Below are 25,222 nucleotides of genomic sequence, written 5' to 3'. Positions count from 1 at the left end.
TGATCCATCCATCGTCTACCGATTATCCTGTATTCTGGAGGCGATCCCAGCTGACATTGGGCAAAGGCGGAGTACACCCTGGACAGGACACCAGTCCATCACACTCATTTTCACACACACTCACATTCACACCTACAGGCAATTTAGAGTCGCAGGAACCCCACTACACCACCATGCCCATATTGAGATGATATTGTCACAAAATATTGCATACATAATATGTGTGATAAATAATCACCAGTAATTTGGATGATAATGATTAGTAAATGTAAATACTGTAAGTACTCTAAAACCAGGAAGGGACAACACCTATGCCATATTACGATATCCAAAAGCTAAGATGATATCTAGTCACATACAATGATTATCAATATAATATCGATATATTGCCCAGTCCTAAATTCTTGCAGCACCCCCAACCACAGCAGAGACTCAATTCCTACACCATCAATAACCGCTTGTTCAAAAAGTACAAGTCTCAGTACTTGATCATTCTGAAGGCTTGTGGGAATTGTGCATATGCTGTACAATGCCTTATCACTGCAATGTATTATGTAACATGTTTACACAGCTTCTTGTAGGTCCTTGATTCTTACAAAAGCTCATCCCATGGCTTCTTGTCGTTAAGCTGTATGGAGCTCCAGTCTCATTCAGGATTGCCAGCGTTGGGTTTGGGCTCAGTGAAGCTCATACACCCACAGAGACTACATACAGTACTACATGACAGTGCACAAAAGGGAGATCTGGGGGAGATCAAACCAGACTTAACATCCATTTGAGAAGTTAGCCTTGAACTAAGCAGGCTTCTTTTCTGCATGAAATGCTCCTCATCCTAGCCTCCTCCAAATGGATAAATGTTAGTGCAGGGATGACATCCACGAAGCAAAGAGGAGTGGTGAACAAAATTCATATGCATGCAAAAGTGATGACAAAATCATGTCAAATTGTATTTACTGTGATGATTGGCCATTTTTAAATACATTAGCATGTTTGTACTTAATATGCTTAAAATAATTATGGAAGGGTTTTACAATTTGATCATTTTGAAAAAGCCAATAGTCCCTAACACTGATTACCATAATCAATTAAGAAAATCCTGCAAACAAACTGCTTAAACACACCAATTGTTCACTACTGCACACCTCTTCTCATTTACTGTAAGATGATACAATACTATGCTTGAACATGTGTTCAAAGATTAATAAGAGAGAGGGGGAGTTTACCTTCTTCAGAGCTGACATCCTAGGTGGATCCTCCTCCTGCAAAGCCCGTTCACATGCTGAGGTCCCAAGCCAAGTTTGGAGGGTGCGCAAATCCTAACTCAGCCCGGTGCTGATGCTGAGCCACGAGGTGCCTGTTTAGTATTCCCATCTCGCTTCCACCCCGTTTTACAGCTGGCTCGGTGTGCGCACGCCCCAACGCGCTGTTATTACAAGATTCAAACACATGGGGCGCTCTAGTCTGGTGCAGCACACTCAAACATTTAATTAGGAAAGTTGGCAATAAACTGTCCTCATCAATAAAATGTGAGTGAGTATTTTGGCAAAAATGCGAAAGTGACTTAAGATCATTTTCGAAGGACTCGGAGTCACATTTAATATCAGATGCAATTTGCCACCCGTAAAATGTATACTGTCTATCAGCAAATACCATGGTCCACCGGTTCATTAGAATGCTGTACTGTTCTGTACATTAACTGAACAAGGCTGCTTCATATGCCGATTTGTAGAATGGATTCGACTGATAAAAACAGTATATTAGTGTATGGTATACAGCGTGCATGTCTTTTCTGAAACATGTGGTTACATTAAATTGACATTAGTTTGAATGTGAATCGGCGCGACTACAGTGAGGTCTTCCCACAGTATGCAGTCTTACCAGTATTGAGCTGGTGCCTTGTGGGTAGAAAGCAGCCTGGAGGAGTCCGAGCATGATTGCACTTTGATAAGGGAAGCCGACTTGCCTTGTAAAGTATTCATTTAGCTATTTTAACACGTTCGCCGGCGCAATTATTTCACCGGCGTGTGATGTCATACGCCATTGTTATGAATCGAGCTCATTTTAAAAGCTAGCAGGCTGGGTTGCTAACTCAGCTAGCTTGCTAGCATACTAGCTATAGCCGCGTGTTACATTGAAGTTCCCGTCCTATTCGCCTCCACTGATATATATACATATATATGTCAATATGGCTCATCGGAAAGAAGGTGAGCATCATAAGCGCTGTCGACAACATGATTCATCTCATACAAAAACTCAAAACATGCTACAAGCTAGCTAGCGTAGCTAGTCTCGCGTTCAGTGGGTTGCTATGTTGTAAACAAACGCACGTGTGCTTCACTGGCAGATTATAGCTACCGTAAGGTTTCACGTTTCGCTCCGACACCGATGTCTAATACAAAGTCATTGCAATGTGGTAACAACAGATTACGCTGAGCCTTTATCTTTCCCATTCATATGCTGTAAAACTTGGTTTCAGGAGATATATCGATAGCTTGATGCTGTGTTTTTTTGCTGTTGTATGTATTTCATTAATTAATCAATATTCAGATTCTCAGAAACGCCTTTTAAAGTAATTGCCTTACTACGTGTATTATTACGTATTAATAATATAGTAATGATGTACGTAGTAATACTATACGTAGTAACAGAAGTTGTACAAGTAGTAATAACATTATAGCAGCAGTAGGCTAATACACAGACAACATGCACGTCTCATCAAGCAGCACCAATTTGGTGTTGGGAAGCTGGTTAGTCCTTTGACTTAATCCTATGTTCTACTTAAACAATACATTTGATCACAAGTATGAAGCCCACACTAAATTAGATTTTGGCAAGACATTTTTTGTGGAGTTCAATGTATCACATTAACAGGTGGTGGTATCCCATTTTTTGGGTCTTTTTTGTTATGTCCCTTAGTATTTCAATCAAAAGTACTCCAGAAGCTTTACCCTGCAGCTCCCAAAGTGGAGAGGGAACCCAGCCCACCACGCATTGTAGATGCCCTTTCCAGAAAAACCCATGTGAAAAGAAACACCTTTCAACAGGACGCTGCCATTGGTGAGATCACATTCAGTTAATCAGTTTAACTTCCATCTCACACAATTACTAAGTATATTGTACTGAAAAAGTTTTTTTCCCTTCTTTCAAAATAGCCACGTTAACATACCAACACACCATGCATGAAGAATTACTGGCACCCTGCTGCTCTTACATACATCCATTTAATATCTCCTTTTATACCATGTCTCTCTCAGGAGGTGCAGGAACGACACAGAGTGCAGCCAATCAAGGCAGGCGGATGTACACGGTCCAACCACCACCTGCTGACTACAAGACAGATTCAGAGAAATCTGTCACACTCCCCCAGTTAGAAAGCATAAACAGTGCAGAGGACCCTATAGGTAAAACAACCAAATTGTACATGTATGGACTTGTGCAATGCTCCATAAAGCTGTGAGAGATTCACTGCATGGGACTTCTACAGGTTGGCTTCTCATGTATTTAAGTCACTCAAGGAAACAAATAATGATAATCAATTGTGTTTCTGAACTGAGGAGAATTTGAATGCAGCACAGACGGTGTTTGAGGCAATTTTCACTTAGATTCGTCTATTGAGTGTGTCGTTTGTCAGAGTAAACCTGTACAACTCATTCACACTGTATTTGGATATAGGGGGTTTGTTGGCAGAAATTGAATATAATATTTCAAACTATGTTTTCATTAATGTTTAATGACCTGAAACCAAGTATAGTTGTGCTTTTGTTAGCTTAGAATGAGCCTTTTATATCTATTTAGGTCACAGGTCCTGCTCATGGGCCAAATCCCAATGTCCCCCCTCACGGACTCATGGACTTTGATGCGTGTTCTTGTTAAGTGCCTGAGGGCTTAGGTCTGTCCCACAGTCACATCGTGAAGTGCGTGAGGGCTCGCTCACGGACTCTTTGAGCCCTTTATGCCCACTTTCCGGAAGTCAGCATCGATGCTGTCTTTGCCTGAGGGAATTACCCACAGTTCATAGCGTTGAAACGTGAAACACTGGGTTACCAGGGGAAACTCTGAGGAATTAAAAAAAAAAAGGTAAACAAAGAGGACGGCGCATGTGTGGAATATTACATTTATGCAGAAACTTTAAAATTTAAGTTTTAATATGGAACATAAAACACTTGAAATCATAGGAATGTCATCATAGACTACACACCTGGTTTAATCATCAACCAGTTATTTTAATTTAGCTTATTGAAGCTGTTTTAACTAAAACAAGTAAATAAATTATTTGACAATGACATCTGGTCTGGGATGATAAGAGCCTGGAAGACGTTCAGATCAGGCTGTAAAAAAAAGAAAGAAATAAAAACCAACACTTTTTTGATAATATATTTCGGGTAATCAAAGTAAAGTGACATGCTGAGTGCTGTCCCACTTGTATTTACCATTTCAAACCCTCACAGCATTTTACACTCAACCATCTACCAGGTGACATCAGTTAAGTCCCTGAGGGTTCAGGGCTTAGACCTTAGGGGGGGCATTGGGATTTGGCCATGGTGTCCACCATGTTCCTACAGTAGCCCAGAACAGATAAACAAAACACTGGCTCTAGCCTTTTTTTTTTTTTACATTAGCTGAAGGCTACCATAGTTCTCACAACATGACTGGAAATGGAAGGGTTAGCGGTTTGTTGGATTTAATCTGCAACCTCACCACTAGATGCCACCTAATACTACACACTGCTCTTTTAAAGACTGCTCCATGGAATGATCAGACCGTAATAAGGGTCCTGGCTTATTACACGTGTCTCTGAACTCATGTTTTTCCTTAAAGGACCATACCAGTGTTTCTCAATGTCATTGTCCATTGACAACCGCCTAGTTTACATAAAACTACCATTTTCTTTTACCAAAATTGCTTTAGTTTTGAGATATTTTGAGATAGTGTGTTTGTTTATGTTTTGTCCATATTCAATAAACGTTACAGTATGTACCTGAAAATGTTCATCCAGGTTAGCTAAAACTCGCTAAGAACTCCCTTCTTGCTCAAAATCAAGTTTGAAATTCAGCACTTGTTAGAAACTATTTTTTCAGGCCTGATAACATTCGGCAGAAAGAAAGTCCAATTAGAGCCTGCCAGATTTTTGGCCAATGGGATGCAGCCAAGAGCATGTGTCGCTTGTGCCCTGAGTGTGCTTATTATTGAGGTCTGCGTATGCCAAAATGAGATTCCTTTGAATTTGATATTACCAGCTAGCTCCACCTGGGCCACTTTACAGCAGGAAGCACCTGGGTGTTAATAACAAGTGCACCCAGAACGTGCTTCTAGCTTCGGATGCAGACGTGATTTGATATCAATATGCACATTACCTAAACTTAGCGACTAAACAGTCTCAGAGTGTTTTTACACACTTTTTTTTTTATATGAATGGCAGTGAATGGCGCTCACTGATGCACACTAAATGTGTTGAAGGGGAGAAATCTCGGCTAATGGCGAGAAGTCAAAATTAGACCGGTATGGTCCTTTAATGCAGACCTCCATCCAACTGAAAACCTTCTGTTTTGCCTCTGTGAAACACAAGCGATTTGTTGGCTGAGACAGTGCAGCATATAATTGTGACCACGAGCATAAATGATGAGGTAAAATGTGTTCAGTCACTGGTCCGCCTATCTGCATCTCAATTGATCATATATTTGATTAAGTAGGCAGTGAGCCTTGATGGAAATTGCAATCCAGAGTCCTGTCTAAGCTTAGCTTGGGTTGGACTTCGTTGCTGTGATATAATAATGACTAATGTATTAAGAGTGCATAAGACAGCCTATATGGTAGTCTTGAATTACGAGATATGTCGCCACGCTGTTTACACTGTTCCAGTGCAGTCTCAACTGCAACAGATAGGGAAATGTAAGTCACCTAAATCTTCCATAATGATGTGTTGCAGGGTTCAGCTTGTTCAAGTATGGGCTCTGATGGATTCTTTTATGAGCTGATTCTGTGTTACTCGAGCTATCCTTTGGCTACCAGGGAAACACCATTTTGGCACTACAGTCTCAGTCATCAGGACAAGACATGATATGTACTCCCTATTAATGGTGTTTTTCTACAGTATTCGATACCTACTGTGTGACAGATGTGGCAATTAAAGAAGTGCAATTAGTCTAGCAGGCATTTTTTTTTTCTTCGATGCTGAGCAACACATTATTTGGTTCATCTACCACAAAGGGACCTTAACCCTAACCCTCCTCTGGGAAAGATGTGACTCACACGTGCAGTCACATGTATGCGGCAAATAGTACAGTGCTGTCCAGATAGCCCATCATGAAGTAACATTATTATTATAAAATGATTGACAGCAAGGACAATTCACCTTTGCTTTATTGATGCTCATATATTAAGTCTTGTACCTGACTTTTATTTTTTCATGTCAAGATAAACCATGATAGACTGGATCAAGCACTTCTCTGTCGAATTGTTTTTCAATATTGGTCGCTGAGGCACTTCAATATCTCAGATGTATGATGCTCTGGCTGCAAGCCAGTTCACTGCTCACTATTTGAACAGGTCACTGAGAATTTGATGGGGGCAGCTTTTTTGACCTCTTAATGCCTTTTGAGTTGTTAAGCAGAGGGGAGGTGTGGTGAGGTGGAGAGGACACTGCTCAGCACAGTTTCTGTGTGGACCCACAGTTCAAGTCATTAAATGTAAGGTTTAAGTAAGACATAACAGAAGAAAGGTTTATCTAGAAACGGGAAAACTACAGCAAAATAACTCAAACTGCAAAGCTAAAATAGAACTGTAGGAGGTCTAATGAGGATTGCCATAAGATAGGAGGAATGTTTCACCTTTGTGTATGAAAAGCTCATGTGTTACCTGAGCTTTGCTCCCATTTTTTTTTTCATATTTCACACATTGCAGAAAAAATGAAAAGATTCATTAGAGGATATTGACAACTATTCTATCAGGAGGCACCACGTAACACCACACATACAGTACCGATTCTCAAAGTTTGTATGTCTGTATGACGCCAAGACTCAGCAGGTTTCAGTTTTAATCAGTCGCCACACCAGCTGATTTTGCTGATTAGAACGCAATCAGCGTAAAAAAGATGGAGTATGTAATTAGTGGAATCAGCTGGTGCCGTGATTGGTTGGAAGAAAACGTGCTTTGTCTTAGCCCTCACTGCCTATTATTGGACGTTGGATGAGAGGCATTTCTTAGGCCTCATCTGAATTACAGGTGAATCTGCCCACCCACCTCCAATCAAACAGAATCAATTATTTTAACAATGTGAACACAATGATTAAGCTCAAAAGTAGGGGTGCATATGGAGACAGCAATGCATGAACTCATTTAAATAATATTTTTAAAGTTTCTGATCTTCTTGCCCGCAGAGGAGCGCGTCCATGATAGCAATGAAGAACTAGACGGAGAGAAAGAGGAAGAAGAATGGAAAAGAAAAAGGAAGAGAAGGAAAAGGAAACTAATCCCCCACCAAGACTCTGGGAAAGATGGAGCAGCTCCAGTGTGTGAGTCCAGCGCAGGTCAGATTCAGACACCTGTGGATGAGGGAGGAGAGCGCATTAGCAGGAACAAAAAGAGGAAACTGAAGAAGAAACGACACAAACATAAGCTGCTCGACATGGGTCTGATGCCCCGGGCCACTGCCCTGGAGTTCACGTACCGAAAAGATGAGGAGGAGGAGGATAACAAGAGGAGAGCAGCTAAGGTGTCAGACGAAGTCGGGGCAGCAATGGAAATCTATATGTCGGATTGTAAGTATTGAGTAGAGCAGTGCTTTCCTTTTTGGATCAGCTATTTTCAAGATTCAAAGTGTTTATTATCATATGCACAGTAAAGAAACATGTTTCCCTCAACAATGAAATTTTAATTTCATACGTTCTCTATGATAAATTGCTACATTGCTACGGCTTGTGCTCATTTATTGTGAATAATTGAAAAATAACCCCTCCCACCTCTGTCCTGAAGCAACTCTACAGCCTCAAGACCTTTGTTCAGCAGCAACAGACGGAGGAACTGGAAAAGGCACTGTAGGAGCTCTTTAACACATCACATGTCTGTAGGTCAGTGATGCATCAATTAAAAACATCAACATTTTAAGTTTAAGTTAGGATCCTGTTAATGCTGGGATCTGCCCCGGCAGCTCATTGACCTGCCCCTGCAGGTTAATACTTGCCTCTCCCTGTCCATGCTTGCCTTCTATTCTATGTGCCCCTACATTATTAGTGATTGTATGAGTATACCTGCCCTTACTTGCCTTCATCAGTCTTGTCCATGTTGCACCTCATACACAGGTGACCTCCACTATGTTAAATAACATGTTTCAACTAGCCGTTCTTGCCTTCACTCGTGAGTCCCTAGACACGTTGTCACCTGTGCATGTTGTTTGTGCATTTACACGGCCGGCTGCATAATAGGATCAGCAGGGACTTTGCTGCAGTCAGGCACACAAGTGTTTATGTGTGAGAAAGAGAGGTGGGGCAAGAGAGACTAGCCGGGAGATTCAGGCCACCGCCGCATCGGTGGCCACAAAGTGCCACTCGTCTTTGCCTGTCCCCGTCGCCAAGACAACACCGTGTAAAAACCAGTTTGCTATCTGGTGAGCAGAACCCACAACATAGCGGTGCCTATGCTCTCTGTGCAGCTGCTCCACAGCTGCCTGAAAGCGTTTCTAACCCCCCTCTCTCCACCTGCCTCATATTTTATGAGTCATGCTTCAATACACTGTTTTTAAGTGCTGCTGTTTTTTTGTTGTTTTTTTGCTACTCCCCTAGCTAGATTGTATCGGAGCAGAATTCATTGTGAATGGTTCTTTCTTGTATGTACAGATTTGACTTGACATTTAAAAAGGGAATCCTTTTTCCCCCGACTTTGCATCGTTGCATTGTGGAGTGCTGTGCAAATGAACGACGTTGGGCTTCGCTTTGTGTAATTATTTGATATGTTTGAGTAACGATCCCCTGGCCAAGCAGGAACTAACCTACGTGCTGGTGGAGAGGTGTGTCTTTTAAAGTTCTAAAAGTGAGATCACTAAAGCTCTGCTGGCTCTTTCTGCCCTTGTAGTGGCAATCAATTGGCTGCAGATTTTCCTCCAGCATATTTGAATGCGCGACTCTAAATTGCCCGTAGGTGTGAATGGTTGTCTGTGTCTGTGTGTCAGCCCTGTGATAGACTGGCGACCTGTCCAAGCCAATGTCAGCTAGGATTGGCTCCAGTCCCCCCAAAACCCTGAGTAGGATAAGCAGTTAGAGATAATGGGTGAATGGATATTTTAATGCACCCTTGAGGTCATCTCATGGATGACTTTGGCTCGACTGCTCCCCTTTATACGGACAGTTTTATGTTCTGAATAGATTCATTAAATTGAATTTCTTATTTTTGAGAATAAGTAAAAGAAAGTTGCGTCTTCATGTGGGAGACAAGTGTATTAGGTTGAATGTCAACATGCAGAGAGGTAGGAAGTATATTTGAACACTTCCTGGGGATTTTGATTTATTATGGTGAAAATGCAAATGTCTAAGTCTCTTTGATGAAAACACTGACTGTTCCTCAGGTATCGTGTTGTCAGCTCTAACTGACATGTTTCTCCCGTCTCTTTGTATTTTAGAGGAAACCACTGCAGTCATTTCACTGTGCCACTACTGGATCACAGATATTTTTTTCCCATGCAAGGAGACAAGAAGACGGGGCTTTCTACAATGCACCCACGAGACAGTGAGTCACATTGAAACAGAGACTCTACTGTGCATCATTACTTTAGAAAGTTCTTGAAATGTTCTACTCATATACTGCATTTCACATTGTTGGATGATGATGCATAAAATGTTTGTATTATTATTTTTTCTTTGTCTAATCCAATTTCATTCCGTATATTGCACAAGAATAAAACAAAGCCAATTAACCCTGAGCCTGGAAAGTCCTTCTACCCACCATGACTAAGTTTGACGTTGTCATTATCGACCAAGCTGTTACTTCCATTTGACTGGTTTAAACATAACATCCGTCCTCCTCACCTAAACTTTTAATTGCCAGAGAAGCAAATGTCAGGTTCACCAATGCTTTTTTTTGCCATTGTTATGACATTTAAACCCAGCCTGTTAACCTAATAGCTCCTCATTTATCTACAGTACACTCCCACAAAAATCAATTTCAGACCTAGTTGCTATTCCACATGCCTTTTTCAAATTTCCTGTTTTACCTCACTGTACTGGGTTGATGAATTTTTGAGAGGCAATACTGATGATAAGGATCATTAGTACCATTACTTGATCCTCACACCACACCCACTCGTTGTTGTTGCCCTCATCTACACTCAATATAGCAACCTGGTATGTTGTCGATGGACCTTGGGAACCAGTACCACCTGGGGAGTCGGTAGCTTAACCTTACGCACTACCTGTCTACAGCTCAGTAATCTATTCTAATGACTAAATGCCAGAGGATGAGTTCAGGAAAAGGGCAAAGAATGATCTCGGCTGTACAGTGCCATTGTGATGATGATGATCTGAGTGAGTGTCTGCCACGTACCACGTCTTTCCACAACTGGGATGCACCAGCAGACACCAGCAGGCCATACTGTACACTGTAACGTGTGTGTGTGTGTGTGTGTGTGTGTGTGTGTGTGTGTGTGTGTGTGTGTGTGTGTGTGTGTGTGTGTGTGTGTGTGTGTGTGTGTGTGTGTGTGTGTGTGTGTGTGTGTGTGTGTGTGTGTGTGTGTGTGTGTTTTAATTATAGCGGTGAGCGATTAGCATGAGGTCTGCCATCTGTGGCCTCTATTCATGGATGGACACACCAGGTGCTGTCTGATGGAAGCTTGGGGGCTCATTCTGCAGACATTAGCCTGGCGAGACAATAACGGCAAAGCACGTTGCCTGGCAAATATAAAGGTGATCATTAGTGGTTATAATTTACCTTTTTTAGCCATGCAAGCGGCGTTGCCCTAGAGATGTGTCCGTGTATTATTTATACCACCACTTTTGGTCCTGACTGAAACATCTTCACTATTTGATGGATCGCCATTATATTCGGCAAAGTCCCCCACAGGATGAATACCTCTGGTTGAAGCAACTAATCAATATTTTTATAATAAAGTCTCAAATGACAATGATTGTCCGCTCTTACTGATAAATGTGTCGTTCTGCTCAGTTATAGTGAGTTACAGCTCCTTGTTTAGCTGTCTGGTCCACAACTCTTCTTTTCTGGTTCACTCCTACAGCTCCCCTGAGCTAATTAGCAAAGCTTGGCACGCTAACGCTGCAAAGCAAGATGGTAAACATGGTCAGTGTTATACCTGCTAATTGTCCTCATCTTAACCTCGTCATTGTAAGCATGCATTTTAAGTCTAAGCATCCCTGTGCTTTTAGCTAGCATATACAGTTGTGCTCTTAAGTTTCCATACCCTGGTAGAACGTGTAAGCTGTGTACCATTCTCTCAAGAATACATGAGTGATGAGCATTCAAGTATTCTGTTTTTAATGGGATTCAAATTACACTATAAGGCATCGCAGAATCAAAAACACATCAATAACGAAAATGCCATGGACCCCGTTTAAATGTTTGCTGCCCGTTTTTGTTCAAGTACCTCCTTATTGTGCATCTTGAAACAGCCGTACCACCTTTTTGCAGAGAAGCCTATATTTCAGCTGAAGTTGCTTGTGGGTTTTTCTTTGCATCCCAACCAATATTCCTGGTAATTGTGGCTGAAATCAAACTGACCGCAGCTTTGTATCATCAGAACCACTCATTTCCACTTCTTTATCAGAGTTTGAACACTGCTGATTGGCATTTAGAAATCTTTGGATATCTTTTTATATCCTTCTAATTTATAAAGTTCAAATACCTTTTCTCGCAGGTCCTTTTGATGGTTTTGCTTTTCCCATGGCTCAGTATCCAGCAAAGTCAGTGCAGGTATGAAGACTCGTAATAGACATTTAAACGTGTGTGTGTGTGTGTGTGTGTGTGTGTGTGTGTGTGTGTGTGTGTGTGTGTGTGTGTGTGTGTGTGTGTGTGTGTGTGTGTGTGTGTGTGTGTGTGTGTGTGTGTGTGTGTGTGTGTGTGTGCGCGTGCGAACTTGTGTGTCGATCAGGCCAAACATTCAGGGGTATGTCACCTTTTGATCAGGGCCATTTGGGTGATTTCAGTTATCATTGAATTAGGGCACACACAAATATGTGATAATAAATGACCACTAAATAAAACAAATTTTAAATTCATGACCAGCCATATTTTCCAACAAATGGCCAATATTTCATAAATTCTGCCAGGGTATGTAAACCTATGAGCACAACTGTAGACTTTTTTTGCATCACCTTGCCTTGTTTAACATTTTCTAGCATTGAAGTCATTAATGGTTTTAGTTTTTATCCTGGAGTACTTTAAATGGTAGGTAATAAGTATATGGTTTATTTTTTGTGCATAAAACCCAGTTAGCATCAGAAGTTTCAGTGGCATCATGACTTTGCAGCATTAATGCCAGAGTTTGAGAGTATTCATAGATGCATAAGCTTGGAGGCAGAGTTTGGTCCTTTTACCAGAGATGAGTAGAAGGTCATTGCTGGCTGCTCTCACTGGAGAGAATTCCTCTCGTCCGGCAGAGAGACGTTATCAGCACAGCTACCTCATTATAAGACCTTACTCTGAGTCGAGGACCCCAAGGCTAGGAAGGATATTAAAGCTTAAAGAAATTTGCTGACCTGGCAGGAGAAGCCGTTCTCACCAACAGAAAAAAAAAGAAAAAAACGTTCAAATCAAGCCGCATGGCAGATTGAAATGGGTATGCATGGCTACCACTTCAAAATACCTCGGCTGGGCCTTCTGTATAAAGATATTAAAGGAACTGCTGAAATCAAACATCAGTTATGCTACCTGAATGAATTAACACCCCATTCAACAGCTTCCTTTGTTTGATTTCACACAAACAGGAAAAAAATGTAAATAAATAACAAATTCTCCACCTGACTCATACATAGATGAAAACACTGCATTATGACTGGTTGCTATAGCTGAAATAATCACATTATTATTATTTTATGTATTAATATCCATAAAACAGTTTGCTTTATTAGTTTCCACAACAGAATTTAGCAAAACAATAGCACATGATTCCACTAAAAGTGGATATTTAAGTATAACACAGCCCTTCACTCAATTCAGCCTCCTTTCTGTGTAGTCTAACTTCTTTGTCTCTGTGTTCCAGCTCCTGTAATCCCGTTAGACGCACCACATGCAGACCGCAGCCTGTTATGTAAAGACAAGAAGGAGACATTATAAGGGCTCGGCTGTCCTGCATCAGAAAGCTGAGCACAGGTTGAAGCGTCCACGACAAACAGCACACCCGGACAGACCCGCTGCCGCTGGGTTTCCCCTCGTGGGAGTCCAGGAAGAGGAGCTTGGGAAAGAGAGAGCCAAGTGTAATCTGGCATTTCATTCATTCCTGATTTAACGGGAAGACCATCGTGGAACGCTCCAAAATGTTTTTCAGACTCCCACGCCTGACCCCAGGCTACATCCGGCTTCTGCAGGTGAGTGTGAGCAGCGGTGTGGCAGGATATATATATATATATATATGAAGGGTTCAATTGTTTTATGCATAAAATAAAGTGAAACTACTTTGGATTTCAATGCTAGTTTGTTATAAGGGTCAGCAAGATTTCGATTCGAGTAGATACTCTAACCACCCCCGGGATGTTTTGATGTACTGTGATTTTCACTATTAGATGCGTAGTGACACTAAAGCTGTCTTTGCTGCTGGATAGCAGGAGCATAAAGTGCTGAGTCATTGGAAGTCACTTGCCACTGATCTCAGAAGCAGAAGTGGACTGCACTGTATGCAATTTTTGCATCAGGCAACTTGTTTTGATTGAAGACATTCAAAACAAAAAGACATATAGAACTCTCAATATCTCGGTATTGACGTCTGCATTGCTCGCTTCTTGGCACACTCTGCCTCTACTGCTGCTCAAGGAGTAGAAGGCAATGGCAGATGAAATTGACAGTTATGAGAACAGCCATTGATGTAATGAAGTGTTTGCAAGGTGCTGGTTTTATAGGTACGCACAGAAGTTTATAGACTGAGACGGCGCATATCACACAAGTTTCACTCAGCCTTATGCAGCCATTATACACATATTTATTCAGTCGAGTGGATGATGATGAAATGCAGTCCTCTATCATCATATACACACCTCCCACAAATACGAGTCCGTTCCAGGCTTCTGTTCAAGTATGCCTTTTGTTTTAGCTCATAAAACAGAATCACCTTTTTGGTGGTGTTTATCACAAACAGAGAAATGCAAGGCTGTGGCACTCCATTGCATTGTAAATGGAAATGGGAACCGGGTGAGAGAGCTACAGGAATAGCTTCTTAACTGTCTGTGACACAGCTCCATTGAAAACGATGAGGTTTCTATTATGTGCTTCTATATGCTCTTTGTAATTGTCATGGGACCGATGAGGAAATTGCCCATGTCGCAAAATAGACACGCCTTTTGTTTGTCAAAAGAGACAGACCGCGATTTGGTAAATGGAGAGAAGATGAGTTTTTAATCTTTGTGGGAGTGGTGGGAGGGCTCGATAAAGGCGGGGGCCGAGGTGAACATATTGTAGCTCAGTCGTTAAACAGAGGCAAACATTTGGAAACGGGGGTACACTGCAGGGAATGTTCTCAGACTGGATAAAAAAAGAAATGCATTCATGCGTATACTTAGCACATTAACAAATCAGAAAACAATTTGTTCATCGTTTGCCAGGTGGTTGTTTTATTTCTGCCGGATCTGCTCTTTCATACTCGTACACTTCCGAGGACAACATTCCTCTGATCATGATTGACCCTGCACTCTTCCCTCCTTTCAGACCCAGGCCTATCATAATGTATCCGTGACGCCTCCAGCTGAGAAGAGCATGCCTGGCATGGCTATGCTGCTGGGGGCCCTGGGGATCGGGATGTGTGGCTACAGCTCCAGGCAGTTGGCCCTCTACCACCGGCCCTCCGCCCGCGTGCTGCAGTGGGTTGGCACACACACTGACGCCAGCATGGTGGGCCAAGCAGCACGCAGGACCCCCTTCCTGGATGTTAATCACAGGGCCGCTGCCTGCGAGGAGATCCCACCTCCCTCCTTTGTGGGCCAGAAAGTTCCCATGAAATGATAAGCTTTTGATGCTAGGTTGGATATAGATTGGCCAACATCATAGGTTGAGCTCCAGTACCTGCACTTATGCACGAGTAAGATTGGAGCTATGCTGGCCCCCAGTGTGGCCCTTGTGCTCTCTGAAGATGCGCAAGTGTGGATATTTGACTGAACCTTTATGTTCGCAGGAAGTTGGATGTCATACTGTAGTAGTAACGAATTCTGTGCAAACTAGCGTAACGCATCAATAATAGTGGGAACGCTTTTGGATTGTATCACTTAGTAATATTCGAGTCTTTAATGCACTGAGAGGGCACGTGATATGAATGAGTACGTAACAGCAAATACTGTGACTGAATGCAGCGTGAAGGAGCTAACATGCCTAATTTGGAGACATTGTGTGTCTTTTTGAGGCCTGGCGTGAAAATGACTGATGCTTGGCAGTGCCACTCTGTACACAGATGGTTGGCAACTCTCTCTCTGTCGTCATCCCCCCCCCCCCCCCCCCCCCCCCCCCCCCCACCCTCTCCCCAACCCCACCGAGCAGACAGCCGTGCGTAAGTGCTTGAGCACCCCATCCCTGCCCATGGCTTCGATTGATTTCCTTTGAGGAGGAGCAGGTGCCATCCATCAACGAGCCTTGGCATTTGCTGGCGTGGTTTGGCTCCGGCTGTCAGTCAAGAGACGGCGGAGGGAGACACAGGTTGGCTCTGTGGCTGGATCGGTGACGGGTGCTTCCTGTGTTCGGAAAAGTTCGATTCTCCAGGGGTTTGGTCAAAGCGGTGAGAGAGAAGCAGAGAGCGGCAGGGGAGCTTTGTAAATTGAAAACCACTGCTTTTAATAGTCAAGTAAAGTGCATTTCAGAGTCATGTAAACAACACTCGCATAAATACACTTTGCTGGATTATGAATCCTTATTTACCTGGCTGACACGCTGCGGGTGGCATGCTGGCAAGCTAGAATGGTGATTCCTCCGGGATAAACCTTTGTCCTCAGTGGGGATTAACCCAGGTGGAAAGTCATCCCTGGCACACACACGACTCCACCTAATCTGGTATTAGAGACAAGGACCCGTGAGAGGCAGACAGTCCCTGTGCATCCCAACTTTGTACCATTCCCCCTGCAGTGTCCGCCATTCGTCCCGCTGCCATACATGGATTTATTCATGATGGGATTGGTGTTTCCTTTTGTGTTTACACTGAAAATGTAGCAGCGGAAAGGGACTGGAGATTTGGTGAGACACTGAGTGTGGTTGAGAATGTGTGCCGTGCCTAATGGATAGCACAGGGTCATACTGTCTTTAACCTTACCGCCTCAATCTACTGAATGTAGAGGAGGGGATGTGACGGCACCAAGCCATAAAAGGGGGAGTTGTATTTCTCCACAAGTAGGGGACAGGACGAGGAGGAAGCATCTTAGTAATCTGTAAAGTTGTGAAAAAGGAGGATGGTGAGAAAGTTTCATCACTTAGAGGTCAGCCAGACCTTGTAATCCATTTGTTCACTGTCTAAGAGCCATCCATGTCTGTCTACCAAATTGGACCAGCAGCTACATGTGTGAGTTTCTGGAACGCTAGTGCAGTAGGTCACCATCAAAATGGTGGTAATCCACTCAGCAGAGGGAGCTAATGGCTCCAACTGGCATCAGACACCAAACTAATGGGGTTGTGATGGTCTCAAAACAACAGGATACTCTGTGTCACTGTATATGACTGAAGTAAAAATACAGGGTAAAGTGGGACTTTTAAAACCTACATATTCAGATACATGTATGACGCAAAATGCCCTGTCATCTGTTCTAGAAAGTCTGAGAGCGTCTTTCACGCTGGCGCCAAGTGCGTTGTGTAGTCATTTTCAGGCATCGCACGTGTGTGAAATCAATGTGGGTGGGGGCTGACGGTTGTGTAATACACTTGGCTGCTTTTGATGGATTCTCTCTATACTGCAGTGGTGCACAGTGAGCACAGAGCACTGTGGAAACCTATTGATCTCAATCAGAGGGCGAGGGAGAGCTTGCCTCCTCACTGCAGCAAACTTCCTTTCTTCACACAGCATTGTACAGTTTACGAGGGAGAACTGCCAAGACGGTGCACTGACAAAAAGGGTTATCTGAAAACACACTTGCTGTTGGAATGAAACACAGGGAATGTTTGAAAGTGCAGGATTCATATGTTAGCTTGGGTGGGTGTCACACATCAGTGCTCATTCATTTTCAGCCTGTAAAGGTCTACAAATCGACTTGCTGTACTCATTGATTGAAAGAGAAATTTGTTCTGTTAGAAATATAATTCATATTAAATCAAAAGATGTTGGAAGCGATGTATGAAATAAAAGCTTTTGGCAAACTGTTAATGTGGGTCAGATTGTTTTTCTTCAGTGTGATGCGTGAAGTTATGCTTTCTGTACCAACAAATATATGTTTTTAGTCAAAATGCACAACATGCTGTTTTGCTGTAAATAGGCTTAAATAGATTAGACATTTATTTTAGAAATTATAATCAGTCAGTCATGCAGATTTTTGACTTCAGATACCCAAGCACAGGTTTCACATGATGGCTCATCCTTGTTATCAGGGTAAAGCATTTCTCAATTCGACATGGAGTGACAGCAAAATCCTAATAACCTGTGAGCTACATCAAAACTTAGTTAATAAATAATGAAGGTAAAGTTAATAAATTGGGAAGAGCTGAACATGTCTTGACATTGAAATTCTCATTAGAGCAGTTTCAGATACTGATATTGATGCTTCAGGCTTCAACCAGATTTCTAAATGTGACCTGTGATGGAGTAAAGGCTACACCTTAGTAAACCGCATACTTACAGTTTGTACACAATAAGATGATACGTAACATTTTTTTATTACAAGAAAATAAACAATTGTACGTGTTTGGGTACTAAACACCTTAATTTATTCGATGTGATACTCCATCCATAAGAGAAAAAACATGTTTTGCATTTGCATTAATGGGAATGGAGAATAGAGTTGGGTGAACGTACTATTTCTACGCTATAATTGGTCATTTAAATTGCAGGTCACGACTTCCACTTAAATGTGTAGCCTAATGTAGCAGACACGGCAGTCCTATTAACTTTTGAGTATAGTTTAATCCTGTGTTATGCAGGTCAAATAGCTGCATAAATGCACTAATAAAGAGTCATCAGAAAAGTGATTCAATTTATGAGCCTTAGTTTAAACACTAAGTATGCAGATGATGCACTGAAACTATCAGTATCTTAAAGTTCATCAAATCAGTGAAGAGGCCAAACACTCAGTGGGGAAGTTTGATTAGCCTACATTTGAAGCTGTATATCAAATCATCAGCTGTGTGGTACAGTAGGTCAGTGGGGCACCAGCTTGTGACTGGGCTTCATATGAAGTCAAGCCGTTGAGTGAGGAAGGGCCACCAAACGTCCCAGGGGCAACAGGTTCTTCTTCCTAACGCGGCCTAACACTGCCCTCTAGCGGACACATTCAGCGGTTGTCGGCGCCATTCATCATCGATGAGTTTTTTGTTTTTTTCCGCTCTTTGGTCCATGTCCGGATTCAAATTGCGTTGTATCTTCTCGTGAATATGTTTCCAGCAGCAACATGTTGCGGGGATTAAACTCCGTTCCGAGGAAGTGCGGTGGCGCTCCCGTGTCCGCTATCTGTTCCCTCTCCTCCGCGACGACACACTGGGCAGTGCGCTCCGCTGAGCAGCGCCGAAAGAAGCAGAAAGCGTGGAGAGGAAGAGTTGACCGAACTCCGAACCGAAGGACCCGGGAGTCGTTTGTCCGCCTTCAACGGTTTGTACTCACTTTGTATTGCTTTATATCAACGCTATCGGTTTGAACGTGAAGGGCGATACGTTTTAGGTACTTTTCTCAACACGTTTTCAAACTCGGATGCGAACTTAAAGTGTAAGGACGTTGACAGCGGGTTCAAGTCGAAGGCGTAACGTTAGAACACATTTACATTACGTTTTTATCGAGTCTGTGTTGGCGAGTTTGGAGACGTCGTGTTGTTTCTGGCGCGTTTCTCACGTTTCTTCATGTTCAACAGCTTTGTTTGTCACATGGGCTTCCCTGTATTCCCTGTAACTCACTTTGGAAGGGAATGAAGGTTAGTTAACTGCGGGCACTGAATGAGTTTTTCAGCTGGATAACAGTGCATGACTTCATCCATCATCTTTCTCTCTCTCTCTGTGTGTGTGTGTGTGTGTGTGTGGGTCACCTCCACAGTGCCACTTTGGTCTGAACTGAGCGAAAGAGCAACAAGCACCTGCAGGGCCCCATTAGTGGCCCAAACCCCATTACTGCAGTATGGGTAACTTTTCCAGCAAGGACAGCCATGGACCCACAGGTAGGTCAACACACACGCACACGCACACACACACAAACGCCTTCAATTCCTAAACACTAGGAAACGGTCTCTGGTCAAATCACTTCCCTTGAATCTTCAGTTACACACAAACACTGTGCGTGCATGCGTGTGTGTGTGTGTCTGTTTGTGTGCGTGTGTGTGTGTGTGTGGACTTCATATTTTAAGAAGCCAGCAATGCTGTAATACATGTAGTAGAAGGATGGTACAGGGGAGGAAGAAGAGAAATGCAGAAAGAGTGAGGAGACTATGAAAGAGGGCTAATCAGGAAATTGAAGGCAACAATAGGAGAAGCAAGCGGAAGGGCTGTGTGTTTGTGTGCGCGTGTGTGTGTGTGTGTGTGCGTGTGCGTGTGCGTGCTGAGAGGCAGCAGGAATCTTGGCAGTCCTCCTGTGTGTTGCATAGTGAGTGGTCATTCTCCTGGCGTCCCTATGTGATTCGTTCTGGCCCCGCCGGGCCAGCTGTGATGAATCGGCAGAATTCCCCGGCTCAGCACAAGGGCAGCGGATTAATCATAGGAAGCCTAATGCTATCTGACACACACGCACACACACACACACTCATTCAGTCAATCTGCCACCCGTGCGCATGGTTGAACAAGCACATTAAGGTTTGGAATGAAGAAGTAAAAAGCAGAGGTGGCATGAGAAAGTTATTAAACAATCCTGTCATTCTTTTCCAGTGATTTGCCCGTACAGCAGGTGGTGCATAACTTTGCAAAAGATCGAATGCCGCTCTTACATCATTTAGGATTACAAAAAACACCTTCATTTTACAAGCAGCGAGGCTTTTGTCCAAACAAGGGAAAGGAGGAAAGAAAAGGAGACATGGTGCTGAGTGGTTCCCATAGTTTCTAACGTCATTATTCGTGGCATGCTGTTATGGGCAAGGAGCCCTGAGTCAAACAAGTAAAAAAAAAAAAAACTTGTTTTATTGCTATTGTGTCAAGTTTGGAAATGTATTTGCGCCTGACTGCTGCAATTTGGTCCATCTATGGGAAACATTTCTCGTGTGTGTGTGTGTGTGTGTGTGTGTGTGTGTGTGTGTGTGTGTGTGTGTGTGTGTGTGTGTGTGTGTGTGTGTGTGTGTGTGTGTGTGTGTGTGTGTGTGTGTGTTCCTGATTTTGGAGAATGAATGTGGCACAACATTGTGGATGAGCGGCCCAGGAGGAATGTTTGTATTAAAGCATTCATCTTGGATGTTTGCTGGTCTGGTCACCTCACTGAAAAGTGTTTTCAGTGTCAACATGCCAGACTAGTGACTGCTAAACTGTTTTCATCCCCATCATTCTGTCCATGATTCATTTCCTCAGTCGGCTCTTTGTGATTTGTTGTGTGTCTCAGTTGTTAATCACTGTAAAGCCCACCCAAAGTGTTTTTGTTAATTCACAACTCACTGTGCAGAGTTCTCTGTGCTCACGGCATGATACGTGACATCACAGTCTGAAAGCCAATCAGAGTCCGTTATGCAGTGTATACACTGTGCTGTGGAAACTTAAAGCCTCCCACCCACATACACTTAGACTGGGGATCAGACCCTTGAAGCAAAAGACTTGTTTTTAGTAGACAAACTTCTCAAGTGAGAGATATTTGCACATCCTGGGTTTTTCTGTTCGAGAGAAATATTAGTCATACTTGAGGTTTCTCCTGGAAACATGATACTGGACACCAATCATTATTCAAAGCAGATAATATATGTTAGGGTACCCATGTTTGGTAAAGTTGGGAAAAAAACATAAGAATACATTTATTTTAATTTCTTTTGAACAGAAGGTGCAAGTGTCAAAGACACAACGGGGACTGAGGTAGTATTTTGGCCACAGGCATCCTTTCTGTGCTTTTTTTCCATTATGAAAACAAGGAACATTTCAAACACTTATGTATTACACTGAACAAAGATATTCCCAAAAGACACTTCCAAATAGGCTATAAAACTGAAAAGCATATCGTATACTACGAAATTGAAAATACAAAATATGGGTTGATCGAGGCATCAGCGTGATGATGTCAAATGTGTAGCCGTGACACACAATCTTAAAATATGTCTTTTAAACATGTATTTGCCTTTCTTATGCCATCTGAATTCAGTTGTTTCTTTTCTCTAGGGGCCCATGGAGATATTTTCCACACTCCTCCTGCTTCTCCGCTGAGTGATGAGCCTGTTTTCGTGCCCGGTGACCCCCAACTCTTTCACCCTACCTCGCCTCAACCTTCTCCTTCAGCCCCAGTTTCATCTCCACCACCAGTCCCATCCAGCGGGAAGAAAACACAGTCCAGCACCACCCCTACAGCTTCTATTGGCTCTCCTGATTGGAGGCCTCATCTACAAGTCAGTTCAAACAGCTTCACCATTGGCCCTGGAGCCAGCCCGCTGCACAACAAGCCAGGAAGTATTGTGAGTAAAGGGCAAGCTGCTTTGGGGAGGAATGGGAGTCCTTCTACCTCCACACCTCATCCTCCAGTCCACGAGGGAAAGACTGTGGCCATCAGCCCTATAAAGTGCCCCTCTTCTCTGTGTAGTGCCTCACCTGTGGTGGGCAGCTCTTCTGGACTGACCTGGAGGGAAAGGGACAGTGGTCTGAGTCAGTCTTTACTGGCCACTCAAGAAGCTGGGGGCAGCCAGGGTGAGGAGCTGGAGAAGCTGCTGGAGGAGTGTAGGACAACACTCGGTATCACTGCCAGTCAGGATAAGCCCGTTAACACAGCAGGTAAGATATAATGCTTTATCTGCTGTCGACAGAATTTTAGTTTGAGCACTAAAATCCATTTTCTTTGTATTTAATATGCATGTTCTGATATTTTGGTATCCTTCCCTCAGAGATACTGAAGCATCTTCTCTCAGAAGTGAAGAGTTTGAAGAGTACTTCACAGGTGAGATGTGCTCGAAAGGCAGTTTGTTTTTGAATACTGGCTCGTTTCTTCTTCTCTCATTTCTGGCTGAGTGATCAGTTTGATACTTTATAGTAATTGAGCAATTGCTAAAGCCGTATCCAATCTTAGCTTAGCAATTGTAAGTAGGCCAGCTATGTTTGTTTGGATGTCTCTATATAGCTGTGCTATATATGTTGTTATTGTTCATATATAAACAGCAGCTGGAGTGTGTTGTCTTCATTTGTAACCATTCCAAATAGTACCAGAGTCGAAGTGTATGTCATGGACTGAACAGTATATCTGCTCTAATCTAAGATGTTAAGATTAGCATGTCAAGCTAACTAGCTTACTACCACTACTCCTACTACTATATGTATGTAGCCATCAAGTGCTTATTTTCCTTTTTGGAGGTTTCTCATTTTAGCAAGTCAGCTGGGAAAATTTAAAGTTAGCCGGAGAAACAGTCAACAAACTCATGGGCTGAATGTTAGCTTAATTTGCTAGTAACAATTGACACTTCAGGCAGCAAAATCAATGGCTGCTGGCTAAAAATGAGCTTTTGTCTACCTCTGTCTGAAGAACCTATTGTTTAAAACATGACAATGTTTTTTTGTGAATGGTAACTTGACAGAAAGTAATCTGACTAAGAGGAGCAGGGCCTTGTGAATAGTCAATGAGGGACCATACTGACAGATACAATACTTCAGCCTTCTAATGGTTGTATTTTTTAATTTTCATTTCAATGTGTGTCTTGCTTTGCCTAACTTTTTCCTATCTTTTTAGACATGATCTTATTTTTGCAAACACACTTGAAAGGCTAGAGTGGATGATTATAGCTATATAAACAGGAAGTTGCACACACAGCTATACACAAGTCAGAGCGGTGCTTGTGACCTTTGATCCAGGAGATAACACCATAACACACCCTGGCCATCCCCCATTACAACAGACCGAGGACTGGGCCCCACTGGAAGCTTTGCTAATGGAGGTCTTCCTGTGCTCTGCTTCTCCCGAGAGGCCCAAAGGAGGAAAATCTTTGAGATCATCTGCTGTCAAAGTTGTTGGTAGCTCATACTTGTGGAGTTGATCAGAGATAATTGCATATAGGTGTGGCAAAGGAGAACACAAATATTGAATGTTAGCAATTTACCTGCTGACTACGCATTACAATATCTTCTTTTGTTATAAGAAGTAAAGCATGCATTTTTTTTATCAAGCCCAGTGAAATATGCTTGTCCAGAAGGGACCCACCAGTTATTTTGGATTGACCCGCTATTAGGTTCTAAACCCAAAGTTAAAGATTAACCAAGCATAATAAGATTGTAAATACTGCGAGAATTCTTCAGTGCTATTGCTCGGGCGTTCCATGATCTTATGAGGATGGTGATATGCTGCGGTAATTTCCTGTAGCTCGTTCGTTCCAATTCCTGACCCTCCCTTATGAGGATTGCAGCCAGAGGCTCCCAGCTTCCTCTAGATCTGCCACCGATTACAACAGCTGGAATATGACCTTACAGTATGCCTCCAACAAGCCCATCTCTTTTCTCTTCCCCTGTGACTCTCCCTCATGTCTACTATTCTTCTATTTTGAATTATTTGATTTTATTGCAATCAAGTGCTAATCTGACACGCATGACAGCCATGTACTCTTCTACTCCACACTTCCTTGTCACCTCTTCCTCCTATTTGATATTCAATCCCTGCTCCCTCCTGTCTCTCGCCTCCACTTTCCCTCATCCCGGTGAGGGACCGGCAAAACCTCAGAGAGACTGTGGTATACCGCTGAGAGGTAGCCGTGCATTAGAAATTCAGGCCAATCCAACCCTGTGTTTACATGGGCCCACGGTAGGGCAATATAAGCCTGCAAAGCCTGGACTTTATGAACCCTCTCTGTATGCTCTTCTGTCCTGGGAGCCTTTTTGTGGCGAGCTGGAGAAGGGGAGTGCAGTGCAGAGGAGGGGGTTCACATTCGGCTGTTCAGGAGACAAAACGTGTTTTGTGCTGTGTTGGTGGTGGTGGTGGTGGGGGGGGGGTTGTTTTTGTGAGTTTGTTCCACGTGAGACAGAAGGCTCTCAAACATGTACAGATGCATTGAAATTCTTGGCTTGTGCAATTGGATTTTTAGCTTTATATGGAAACATCCCTCCTTCCCCTGCTGTGCCTCTCTTGACGTTTTCTTTATTCCTTCATTCTGTCCCCGTCCGAGAGCTTACCGCTCCTCCCTGTGCACAAGAGCTCAAAACAATTACCCTCCAACTTTTACTGCAATGCTCCTCTCTATCGCATCCCTTCCTTCCTCTCTCCATCTTTTCCCCACCCCTCCTTTATCTTGCTTCCTCGCCTCTTAGCCGCTTCTTTCACTTCCTTCCATCTTTTCATCTGACCCCCAAGTTGCTTAAGCTTTTTGCTTTAGCTCCGATGTCCTTGTTTTTTGACCTTTTTTTTTCGTGTAATTTAAGTAGCCATTATTCTCCCAGTCCCATTCAGTCAGCTAAGCCTGTCATCTACGCCTCTTCATCTGTCTTCATCCCTGCGTTGCCAAATCTTCCTCTGTCTGTCCACAGTCATAATGTATTTCCGATGTACTGCGGTCAAACTGAATTCTGAATACACATGACTACCCAATGTGCAGGGAACTTCTAAGGATATTATGCAATGAACCATCTGTCTGTGCTTATGTGCACCACCAGTCTTCAATTGTCTTAACCAACAAAAATGAAAAAAACTCATTCATTTCTGGGTAGAGTGTGTGGGTGCCTGGTCAGATATGTGTTTTCCCTACCCCCTGGAGATTTAGTCGATCTCAAAGCCCTGCTCTGGAATCAGTTCCAGGTGAATGCTGCCGGAGATTTCCAGGAATGATCT

The 25,222-nt window shown here is 43.0% G+C and overlaps 3 protein-coding genes across 13 annotated transcripts in view; 2 read left to right on the top strand and 1 right to left on the bottom strand.

Moving 5' to 3' along the window:
* dlgap2a (discs, large homolog-associated protein 2a) overlaps positions 1–1,389 on the bottom strand; it is a 191,742-nt gene extending 190,353 nt beyond the window's left edge. For 6 of the 7 annotated variants that reach the window (XM_084014340.1, XM_084014343.1, XM_084014341.1 and 3 more), the window contains exon 1: positions 1,224–1,389. In XM_084014340.1, the coding sequence (XP_083870466.1) occupies positions 1,224–1,241 (18 nt within the window). In that variant the 5' untranslated portion in view covers positions 1,242–1,389. The remainder of the gene's footprint in view (positions 1–1,223) is intronic. The other variant, XM_084014344.1, reaches the window with a different exon arrangement.
* A 502-nt stretch (positions 1,390–1,891) lies between these two features.
* On the top strand, positions 1,892–15,647 carry erich1 (glutamate rich 1). 5 transcript variants are annotated; one of them, XR_014597371.1, is made up of 8 exons: positions 1,892–2,204; positions 2,917–3,057; positions 3,255–3,401; positions 7,377–7,757; positions 8,002–8,070; positions 9,613–9,717; positions 13,199–13,523; positions 14,854–15,647. XR_014597371.1 is itself a non-coding variant. In XM_084012948.1 (6 exons), exons 1-5 carry the CDS (start codon positions 2,186–2,188, stop codon positions 8,046–8,048), a joined length of 765 nt encoding a protein of 254 aa, XP_083869074.1. In that variant the 5' UTR covers positions 1,892–2,185; the 3' UTR covers positions 8,049–8,066; positions 9,611–9,910. The 5 variants fall into 5 exon arrangements, 2 of the variants coding, with proteins under 2 accessions (XP_083869074.1, XP_083869073.1); XR_014597372.1 differs by having other exon boundaries at positions 7,972–8,066; positions 9,611–9,717; XR_014597373.1 differs by having other exon boundaries at positions 7,972–8,070.
* Positions 15,648–18,566: 2,919 nt separating this feature from the next.
* The window catches only part of LOC311015866 (CD109 antigen-like), a 29,381-nt gene continuing 22,725 nt past the window's right edge, over positions 18,567–25,222 (top strand). Inside the window, exons 1-4 of the mRNA XM_084013305.1 lie at positions 18,567–18,913; positions 19,349–19,469; positions 21,592–22,194; positions 22,305–22,357. Of these exons, the coding sequence (XP_083869431.1) occupies positions 19,430–19,469; positions 21,592–22,194; positions 22,305–22,357 (696 nt within the window). The 5' untranslated portion in view covers positions 18,567–18,913; positions 19,349–19,429. The remainder of the gene's footprint in view (positions 18,914–19,348; positions 19,470–21,591; positions 22,195–22,304; positions 22,358–25,222) is intronic.

This window comes from Eutrigla gurnardus (assembly GCF_963514095.1).
Source record: "Eutrigla gurnardus genome assembly, chromosome: 7".
Taxonomy (NCBI): Eukaryota; Metazoa; Chordata; class Actinopteri; order Perciformes; family Triglidae; genus Eutrigla; species Eutrigla gurnardus.
Note: the sequence above shows the minus strand (reverse complement) of the source record. Positions and strands in the feature narration are given on the sequence as shown.